A 10,557-nucleotide genomic window follows, 5' to 3' on the forward strand; every position below is an offset into this window, starting at 1 on the left:
CCAATTGTATGGCTTATCCGAATTCCCTCTTCTCTTAGTATAAAAATATCGATTTACTTAAAAAAAAAAAAAAACTGTTGGAATCATCTTTCTTTACAGAGTTGGAGTGAGCAGGATAACTTGTACTACTTTATGTTTCTGTGTATTTTAATTTGAGGTTAAAGAGGCTGTTCAAGTTTGGTGTTCATTACTTTCACTTCAAGTTAAGTGCATATGATTTTATTTATATTGAGAGACTGGGTACTTTTCTTTGAGGCCAAACTATATTTATTATCCATGTGATTTCATTTAATCTTCAGCTTAAGGATTCGTATAGCTTTAATGTAAGTGGCCTTTTTTTTTCAATGGAATGCGTTGTTGGTTTAGCGAAAAAGATAGTTTACTTGCTTAGTACTTGAAATCTTGCAATTTGTTTAAAATTTTAGCGAAGAATAATCTGTTAAATTAACCAAATTAAGTTGAAGTCTTTGTCGCATAAGAAACGCGTGAAAAAGCCTAGGCAAAGTTAACCTTTTTTTATTAGGGAATTTTAACGAAAAACTCCCGATACTGTTCACTTTAACGAAAAACCACATTTGTACACTAAAAAGTCAATCCTGGTACTATTCACTTTACCCTTTATTTTGTCCTTATCGTTAAAATTCAAAGTTTTCAAACTCTTTCCATTAGTTTTCATTATTCATAATTAGTATGTTTGAACTTTGAGCCCCAAAAACTCTCATAGGGTTTATAACAATTTGTTTGGCTTCATAATTTTCATGGCGATTTTGAAAATTTTACTTCATAAGTTTAATTTGGTGATTTTGAGTTTTGAGGTGCGGATTAAATGAAGTTAGAGCGTTCAAATCTAACTTTCTCATTAATGTCATGATAAGTAATGATGTCCCATTTAAGTGACGTAGAACTGATATATCTCATTATATAAATTCTAGTACAAATGTGGTTATCTGAACACTTGGTTGATTTAGTTTACTATTTAGGCTAGTGATTATTTCGTATTAAGATTTGTATTACTTAAACAACAAAATTTTCTATCCTCGTAATCTATTTAGATAAAGACAAACAAAAGAAAGTTAACATCCCTAAAATTTCACGATTCTTTCCATAAAAATAGGCCACAACAAATATTATTATTTCCTCCCGATTATTTCTATAAAAAAATAGGCCACAACAAATATTATTATTATTATTTCCTCCAAACATTTTGCTGCAACAATTCAAGACGTCAGCTTCTTTGCTGTTCGAGGAGGAACGACATTATTACGAAACGTGTTCCAACGATAAAATCGTATCTGGATCTCCCAGTTCAACAAACGCGAGCTCATACTTTCCATTTCCTCTGCTTTCCACTTTCCCTCTCCCTGCAAAAATGGCAGCCAAATTGGGTTCCTTCAAGTACAATTTCCAGGAGAAGAGAGAGCGCTTGCTCTCCGTCCAGAAGGGCTACTCCGAGCTCGGCTTCGTCCACATCGAGGAGCAAGAGCCGTCGGGGTCTCCCCGCTGCTGCACTTTCCGATCAGTCTCCGACCGAATCGTCGGGTGGTGCCGAACCGTGCAGGATGTCTCGAGCCGGGCGGTTCAGATGGGTCAGTCCGATCCGAGAAAGATCGTCTTCGCGGGGAAGATGGGTCTGGCGCTGATGATCGTCTCGCTGCTCATCTTCCTCAAAGAGCCGTTCAAGCAGCTCAGCCGCTACTCCGTCTGGGCAATTCTTACCGTTGTGGTGGTGTTCGAGTTCAGCATAGGTAAATTGCTGTCTTTATTGGGGTCCATTCTCTTCGTTTTCCCGTTTATTTAGCAATTTTGTCATCTGGGTCTTCGTCAAATTTGATTGCACGTGTGTGATGTGAGTATGAATCCCACGTCGGAGAAAGGCGGGAACTTGTATGTGTTGATAAGAAGTTAGGCTAGCCTTGCATTATCAGTTGGTTTTATGGTGCGACCTCAACTTTCTTCGGCCAGTCCTTTTGGGCATCTCTCTGTGTTTATTGGATATTACTTTTCATTTTTTTTTGCAGAATTCGAGTTCTTTGTTTGTAAACTTGTTTATTTAATGTGGAAAGAAACGAACTTTAATGTGCTGAATTTAATAAAGTGGAATGTAAATGAAGGGAATTGGAAAAAGCATGGAGCTCATGATTATAATAATGAAGTGAAGCTATAGTTTTTGGTCACGAAAGTTGAAAATTGTTAATAATAGTTTGAAAGGTCAATTCTTTTTGTTAGTGTTGGACCCTTGACTCGAATTTGTTCTTGGCTAGAATTCGAAGTGCATCTCTTTTACAATGCAATATGTGTTCTTGTGCAGGAGCGACTCTGAGCAAAGGATTTAACCGCGGGTTGGGGACATTATCGGCTGGAGGCCTGGCTTTGGCCGTGGCAAACTTATGTGGGCTAGCTGGAGAGTGGGAAGAAGCTGTTATTTTCGCTAGCATCTTTATCGTAGGTCTGGATTTGGAACCAGTGTACTTTTTTTGTTTTTTGTAATGTCATTGAAAAGTTCAACTATATGCTAGACTTGCTAGTTGGTTTCTTTTTATTTGATTTTCATTTTCGTGACATGTTATGTGGTCGCTAGGATTTCTTGCAACTTATGCGAAGCTATACCCGACAATGAAGCCTTATGAATATGGGTTTCGGGTGTTCTTGTTGACATTTTGTTTCATAATGGTGTCTGGGTATCGGACAAGGGAATTTCTTCATACAGCTGTATCTCGATTCTTGCTTATTGCACTGGGTGCTGGTGTTGGTTTGGGAGTAAATATATGCATTTTTCCCATCTGGGCTGGTGAGGATCTGCACAACTTGGTGGTAAAAAATTTCCTGGGGGTTGCAAAATCATTGGAAGGTTCGTTTACTATTGACATTGAATTTGTTTGACACTGTACACTTTTTTCTGTTACTCCAAACCCAGTTTTGTCGTTACCAATTTTGTTTGTTGACCATCATTTTTAGGTGTGGTTAACAATTACCTTAATTGCGTTGAATATGAGAGGGTCCCTTCCAAGATTCTTACATATCAAGCTTCTGATGATCCACTCTATAGTGGCTACAGATCTGCTGTGGAATCTACAAGCCAAGAGGACACTCTGGTATTTTTCATTGCAATATGATGATGATTAGGAGTTCATGGCATTAGCAGATTTTCTGGTTTTATTTTTGTTTTAAACTCGATTTTTTTGTTTGAAGATGGGATTCGCTATCTGGGAGCCACCACATGGTCGATACAGAATGCTTAGATATCCATGGAAGAACTATGTAAAAGTGGGTGGTGCGCTGAGGCATTGTGCTTTTATGGTTATGGCATTGCACGGATGTATACTTTCTGAAATACAGGTACTAACTTTATCCAACTACATTGTGAGGCTATTAATAACAAAGGTGTAGTATTGTTTTTCTTCATTTATCTGTGCTTCTAAAGATGCTTTGATGTAGCATGACAATTTACTCATTCGAAAAGCAGATCCTTCTAATTTATCGTTAATTATGTTTGTTTGAGAGCGTGTAATTTCTTTCCCACGTCTGCTTGACTAGAAAGGAATTTGTGCACTCAGGGTGTTCATATATTTGTTTGCTGCGTAAATATATCCTCTTGATCTACCTTTGCTCCTTAATATGAATTGCACGTAGATTACCATAATTTAGTTTTCCCTCATACTCGTGAATCACGAGGAAGCTCATTCAGTACTGGTAGTCATGGTATCCATGGCATATTCGTTATCATGCATGGGAAAGTTTTTCCTGCCAAAACATCTCTGGTGTTTTGGTATTGAAGAATTCCCGTCGAATGATCTATTTGAGTGGGGTAATAATACTGTATTTATGTGGTATCTTGTTTTATGCTCATGTACCTATAACTTCTTCATGATTTATAGTTTTTTCCTGAATTATCTGTTTCTATTTCTGTTTTCTTAATTTGAAATGATATAGTGTCTGTTTACTGAACATCCAAGATATGTGTATGTAGGCTCCTGCTGAGCGAAGACAAGTATTTCGTAGGGAGCTTCAAAGGGTAGGATGCGAAGGTGCTAAAGTGTTACGTGAACTTGGAAACAAACTGAAAACGATGGAGAAAATAGGTCCCATAGATATACTCAATGAAGTGCACGAGGCTGCAGAAGACTTACAAAAGAAAGTTGACCAGAAGTCATACCTGCTTGTTAATTCAGAAAGCTGGGAGATTGGAAGCCGGCCAAAGGAGCTGGGAGAACCTCAAGACTTATTGAATGCCGACGATGACGAAAATTATTTCCGGGAATACAAGTCCCTTAGTGAAGCTGTACTTGATCTCAGATCTTTTCCTGTGCCACAAAGTTGGGATAGCCAGATGCCCGCGAAGCCAAATGGCACGGGCTCTGTAACAACTGATGTCAACCACTCGAACTTGCCTGCAGGTGTTTCCTCAGGAAGCATGTTCATGAAACAGATTTCATGGCCTGCAGGACTTAAATTTAAGGGTGATGAACCGCCAGCAGCGGAGGAATCCAACACATATGAAAATGCTAGTCAATTGTCGTTGGCCACATTTACATCCCTGTTGATAGAGTTTGTTGCAAGGCTTCAAAATCTTGTTGACGCGTTTCAAGAATTAAGTGAGAAAGCACATTTCAAGGAACCTATCGAACCACCAGAAGTATTAGAGCCAGCTCGCGGAAGGTTTTGGATCAGATTGTTCAATTGTCTGAAATCCTGAAATCAGCATACGGCAATGCCATTCCACTATATCGAGATCTGCTGCTAGTTCAGTTCTAGAATACAACGGCACTGATTTCTTCTGCTGCTGTCATCACTCACAAGAGCTGTCGGCTTTCTTATTTAACGATAGCAGGTAAAGTTTTCTCTTTTTGGTTGACAGAATAAGCATGTAAGCGCGGAGATGGTGGATACCTCTGCGCTTAGGGGACGGATAATCTGCAGGCTAACGTTAAGATTACTCAGAGCATTAGGGGATAATGACAATGGATATGAAATTGTTGTTTTCTGACTAACACTGCATATTGATGTTGGTAGTTTTAGTTTTTGCTCCACCAAATTGTAAGAAAAGATAATTCGGAGTTTCAAACTTTTTATTAGGCCCTGTAACGACCCTGTATCGCGAACGATTATATATATATATATGTGTACTGCTAAAGTTATTTCAGTATTCTCTTCTTGATGTATAACTAAGGCGATTCATGACTTTTCTCACTTCTAATAAGTATACTGTGCCATATAAAGAAAGAAAGAAAGCGGTTATTATAGGATGGATATTTGAACTAGGCCATAGCATCGAGTGGCGATTCCGAGGAAAAAGTTTTAAGCTTGAGCTTCATACGTTCAAGGCCTCAACCCAATCGAACCAATCGAACCAATCGGACCGGAATGAACTAAAATATGAGAATCCATTCGGGTCGGGCAGGATCCGATGTAAGATGTTTGGTCAAAAAAAAAAAAAAAAAATAAAAAGAAAAAAAAGAACAAAAATCCCCGGATTTTGACGGAAAATTAAAAAACTAATCGTATCTCTCTCTCTCCTTCTGGTTTCTCACCCAAAAGATCTGTCCCATTTCCACCACTGTCTCCTTCTAGATCGAAGCTCTGCAAACAAAGCCCTCAGGTAACCTTCTCTCTCTCCTCTTGGTGTTCTTGTTTGCGCTGTATATGTTCGTGTACTTGATTGATTATTATTCTTCTTTGATTAATTTCGCGCATCGATTTTTCCTTTCCGATATCATTTGATTTTATCAGGTTTCATTTTTTACTCGTAAAAGTAATTAAAAGTCTTCTAATTACGAACTATCTCTATGGATCTTGTTGGAAATGGATTGGAATTTGTTTCTATTTTTGGCTAAGCATTGCTTAATTGAATTTACGGTCCATTGATTTTAATTGAAGTAAAGTTATGGAATTTGTTCCGATTAGGGATTAAAAGTTGGGTGAAAAGTCGAAAACAATCGAAAAATTGTTATATACATGTATGTGTGTTTGATGCAGAAGTGGGTTTTTCTGAAGCCTTTTGGGAATTTGTGTTTTGATTTCAGTTAGCGGCATAATTTGTGGAAAAATATGGCTATGGTTGATGAACGTTTATACCCGATTGCGGTTTTAATCGACGAGCTCAAGAACGAAGACATTCAGCTCCGGTTGAACTCAATCCGGAGGCTTTCCACGATTGCCCGTGCGCTGGGAGAAGAGAGGACCAGGAAGGAACTGATTCCTTTCCTCAGCGAGAACAACGATGACGATGATGAAGTGCTTCTGGCAATGGCGGAAGAGTTGGGGGTGTTTATCCCCTATGTAGGTGGTGTGGAGCATGCCAACATTCTGCTCCCGCCTTTGGAAACACTCTGCACCGTTGAGGAAACATGTGTGAGGGATAAAGCGGTGGATTCGTTGTGTAAAATTGGGGGGCAGATGAGAGAAAAGGACTTGGTTGAATACTTCATTCCTTTGGTTAAGGTCAGATGATCTGATCCTCTTCCATTATTTATTTGTAGTTTTTTGCCTTCTCATTAAGCTTTCACTCTGGCCACAGTATCTTGTGGTTCGATCTGGATTTCCCATCTATTGGTTTGTGGAGGGTATTTATAATGCCATGGTAGTAGGTTAAAGTTCCGTTATTTCTTTTCTTTTCTTCCCAGTTCATAATAAATAATTATTCACAAAAACCACTAGAACTTATATTTTGTTCTTGTTATCCCTATGAGAATGCTCTATACCTTGGTGCATTGGAATGACTGTTCCTTTTCTTCATATATCATTTTAAATACAGAGACTTGCTGCTGGTGAGTGGTTTACAGCCCGAGTTTCATCCTGTGGTTTGTTTCATATTGCTTATACTAGTGCACCAGAAACTTTAAAAACTGAACTACGAACGATATACAGTCAACTTTGCCAAGATGACATGCCCATGGTTAGGAGATCTGCTGCAAGTAACCTGGGAAAATTTGCTGGGACCGTAGAAGCTGTGCACCTCAAAGCTGACATAATGTCTATATTTGAGGATTTGACGCAGGATGGTGTGTCTCTTGTCACTCGTATAATATTTTATTATCATCCACTGTAGTATTATCTTATGATTAAAGACCAATAATCTTAGCATTGGTATTAAATATGAACTTGTCCCTGATGAATCTTGTTTTCAGATCAGGATTCTGTTCGGTTGTTGGCTGTGGAGGGCTTTGCAGCTCTTGGGAAGTTGTTGGAGCCTCAAGATTGTGTGGCCCATATTCTTCCTGTCATTGTTAACTTTTCACAGGTATATCATATTTTGAGTGTTAAAATTGCATGCTGTAATGACAAATCGTTATTCTTTATTTATGTTTATCATGTTGCTTTGTGTTTTCTAAAATGCAACTCAATGTTCTGAATTACATGAATTGCAATGGTTGATTATCTCTCGTCATTCTTGTTCTTTTGACCAGGATAAGTCTTGGCGTGTTCGATACATGGTTGCAAATCAATTATATGAGCTTTGTGAAGCTGTTGGTCCAGAAGCCACAAGGTAGTCGTTTTATTTTGTGGCTTGGCTCCTATCGTGAATACTGTTTTACTTGGATTAGGATATTGTAATTCTGTAACTGTGAATCAGTTGTTTCTCTATCTCTCTCTACCTACTTAGTTGGGTTCTAATTGATGAGTGTGGTGATGTTGGCATATATTAGGTCGGACCTGGTGCCTGCATACGTTCGGCTTCTTCGGGATAATGAGGCTGAAGTACGAATAGCTGCTGCAGGAAAAGTAACTAAGTTTTGCCGAATTGTGAATCCAGAACTTGCCATTCAGCAGATCCTTCCTTTCGTAAAGGTTGCACATCTCACTTAACCTGTGGATTATACTTTCCCTAAGCAGTTTGTTGTTGTAGTTTTTAGGCAATTCTAAATACTGTTATGCTTTTACTTACTATGTTTGCCTGCCATAGGAATTGTCAACAGATTCTTCCCAGCACGTTCGTTCTGCATTGGCTTCAGTAATTATGGGAATGGCACCAGTTTTAGGAAAGGCAAGAAAATTTTGGGGCTGTTATTTAATTCAAATTCTTACTTCGATGCTAATTTTTCTCCCTCTCATTATATGATTGTTACTTTCTTTTGGTGTCTGCAGGATGCAACCATAGAGCAGCTGCTGCCTATTTTTCTTTCTCTTCTAAAAGACGAGTTTCCTGATGTGCGATTGAATATTATCAGCAAGCTTGATCAAGTCAACGAGGTTTGTCACAAGTTTTTCTTTCTGTATGTTTACATTTTTTTTTTCTGTGTGTCTCGAACTGGTGGATAAACATGAGATTTTGTGTAATGTACATACTTATATCTGGTGGTTGGACTATGTGGTATTCAATTTTGTTCTGGATTCTTGATGAAGGTAGACCTGTTTAGTAGCATACTGCTTTTATGTGAAATATAGCTAAGATTTGTGCTGAAGCAATGTTGGTGAATCAGAAAAAGCTTTTGCAGTATGGTGCTAAATTTGTACTTTTACAGAGAGTAATGATGATCTGATAAGGAAATTTTAGCATTTGCAAAGGAACATAGTGATAGTATAAGCATGAGCAACTCTTGTTGAAGTTATCCGGTTTAAGAGACCAAGAAGTGCTTTTAAATTCTGAAATCCTAGTCATTAACATTAAGTGGATTAGTTCAAGTTTCATATTGAATTTGAATAAGTCATGTTGATATTACTTGGTGATGCAGGTAATTGGGATTGATCTGCTGTCCCAGTCTTTGTTGCCGGCAATTGTTGAACTTGCAGAGGATAGACATTGGAGGGTTCGGCTTGCGATAATAGAATACGTTCCTTTATTGGCAAGTCAGCTGGGTGTTGAGTTTTTTGATGATAAGCTTGGCTCTCTCTGCATGCAGTGGTTAAATGATAAGGTTAGTTTGGCTTCTGGTTTGAGTATTGATGTTTTGGATATCTCATGTTTATCTCTTGGCTCAGAAAAGCAAAAAGAACAAGAAAAGGAGTGATGTTTATGCTTTTTTGTTTCTTTTCCATCATCATAAACAATGAATTTGCTGCCTATAACGGTTTACTTGTTAATGAAGTAAAGCATAGGATTCTTTTTTCTGGGTGGTTGACAGGTGGTGTGATTTAAAAATGTCTAAATTGTAGTATTCGGTGATGCAGTATTGCCTTGTTTTAGATCTATTTTACTGACAATATTTCTGATGATGGTAGGTTTGCTCAATACGTGATGCAGCTGCTAATAATGTGAAGCGCCTTGCAGAAGAATTCGGCCCCGAATGGGCAATGCAGCATATAGTTCCACAGGTTTTCTTTCTTTCCTTTCCTTTTTCTGAAAAGATTAGATGTGGTTATGTCTAAAGCTCTAGTGACATATTACTAAACATAGTTATCGTACCCTGCCTTGTTAAGGGACTGGATCATTGGATAGTGTTCTTTCGAATTTGAAAAACTTTTGACATGGTACATAAACAGTTGAAATTGGAAATCTCTTGACAGGTTTTGGAAATGATTAGCAACCCCCACTATTTGTATCGGATGACCATTCTACATGCCATTTCCCTACTTGCCCCTGTTTTGGGACCAGAACTCACTTGTTCCAAGCTTCTACCGGTGATAGTCACTGCATCAAAAGACAGGTATAGATTAGAAGCTATTAAGTTAAATTACGCTTTTTGTTTGATTTAGTTTGCACTGTAGCGCTGAGAATTTCTTCTTGTAGGGTACCAAACATCAAGTTCAATGTGGCTAAGGTGTTGCAGTCGATTATTCCGATAGTTGATCAGTCGGTAAGTAATTCATTTGATAGTCCTTACGCAAAGGAGCATAATTTTCAAAATACAATACTGAAATTGAGTTAAAGCACTGAAAGGACTTATGCGTAATACGCTTTGCACAGGTGGTGGAGAAAACTATTCGTCCTTGTTTGCTTGAGCTTAGTGAGGATCCCGACGTTGATGTAAGGTCCTTTGCTAGCCAAGCCCTTCAGTCAAGCGAACAGGTCATGATGTCTAGCTAGCGAGGTAGTCCTTAGTTTCCGTCTTGTTTACTTTTCTTTTTTGTGAACCACGAAATTCAGATGTATCTTTTCTTTACCCTCTTGAGACGCAGAGGTTATTTTCGTGCGCTCAACGATTTGCCATGATTTTGGTTCTTTATGTTACATTTGTTCGAATCAGTGTTAGTAAATGTTGTTGTATCCAAATGTGGTGTTGGAATTTAGTTTTTTCGCCTCTGTGCTGGGTTCCGATGTATCGCTTTCTTTTCCTTCGAGAACATGAGAAACGGTGTTGGCAAACACTTGGCTTGGAGATAATGATTAGACAGCTACCAAAGTATCATTTCGCACTTCAAGTGTTTTGGAAACCCCGCTCGGAAGTCAAATCTCGCCGAGGAGTTTGGTTGAGTGATCAGCCGGAACATCAATGAAAAAAACATCCATAAAGACCAACTCCGACGACGCATATTAAGTAGGTTAACAGTTGGTTGTAAGGGGAGGAGAATCGGTAAGATTTGAATCTGCATCGGGGTGTATAAACATGGTTGTTTTACTGAAAAGTCATTTGCTTTTTGAATTTCAGTTTAAAGTCCCAACAAAAGGCTTTTTTAAGGAAA

General features: G+C 38.4%; 2 protein-coding genes across 2 annotated transcripts; both read left to right on the plus strand.

Annotated features, from left to right (window-relative positions):
* Positions 1-1,158: 1,158 nt before the first annotated feature.
* Positions 1,159-5,140, plus strand: LOC137713104 (aluminum-activated malate transporter 9-like). Its single transcript, XM_068452359.2, has 6 exons — positions 1,159-1,745; positions 2,309-2,446; positions 2,579-2,848; positions 2,956-3,092; positions 3,190-3,336; positions 3,968-5,140. Exons 1-6 carry the CDS (start codon positions 1,370-1,372, stop codon positions 4,691-4,693), a joined length of 1,794 nt encoding a protein of 597 aa, XP_068308460.2. The 5' UTR covers positions 1,159-1,369; the 3' UTR covers positions 4,694-5,140.
* A 302-nt stretch (positions 5,141-5,442) lies between these two features.
* Positions 5,443-10,147, plus strand: LOC137712545 (uncharacterized). The gene is made up of 13 exons (XM_068451622.2): positions 5,443-5,596; positions 6,021-6,438; positions 6,752-6,998; positions 7,125-7,237; positions 7,404-7,483; positions 7,644-7,785; positions 7,901-7,981; positions 8,083-8,187; positions 8,670-8,852; positions 9,157-9,249; positions 9,442-9,581; positions 9,665-9,731; positions 9,842-10,147. The coding sequence occupies exons 2-13, from the start codon at positions 6,046-6,048 to the stop codon at positions 9,959-9,961; spliced, it is 1,764 nt and encodes a 587-aa protein (XP_068307723.1). The 5' UTR covers positions 5,443-5,596; positions 6,021-6,045; the 3' UTR covers positions 9,962-10,147.
* Positions 10,148-10,557: the final 410 nt, after the last annotated feature.

This window comes from Pyrus communis, chromosome 14 (assembly GCF_041283825.1).
Source record: "Pyrus communis isolate YQ-2024b chromosome 14, ASM4128382v1, whole genome shotgun sequence".
NCBI lineage: Eukaryota > Viridiplantae > Streptophyta > Magnoliopsida > Rosales > Rosaceae > Pyrus > Pyrus communis.

Bases quoted from the DNA above. Each gene is read 5' to 3' on its own strand.
- LOC137713104 (XM_068452359.2), top strand. From the start codon at position 1,370: ATGGCAGCCAAATTGGGTTCCTTCAAGTACAATTTCCAGGAGAAGAGA. The intron at 2,447-2,578 runs GTCTGGATTTGG...TGTGGTCGCTAG, and splicing joins CGCTAGCATCTTTATCGTAG to GATTTCTTGCAACTTATGCG. The intron at 3,093-3,189 runs GTATTTTTCATT...TTTTGTTTGAAG, and splicing joins CAAGCCAAGAGGACACTCTG to ATGGGATTCGCTATCTGGGA.
- LOC137712545 (XM_068451622.2), top strand. From the start codon at position 6,046: ATGGCTATGGTTGATGAACGTTTATACCCGATTGCGGTTTTAATCGAC. The intron at 7,484-7,643 runs GTAGTCGTTTTA...GGCATATATTAG, and splicing joins GTTGGTCCAGAAGCCACAAG to GTCGGACCTGGTGCCTGCAT. The intron at 7,786-7,900 runs GTTGCACATCTC...TGCCTGCCATAG, and splicing joins AGATCCTTCCTTTCGTAAAG to GAATTGTCAACAGATTCTTC.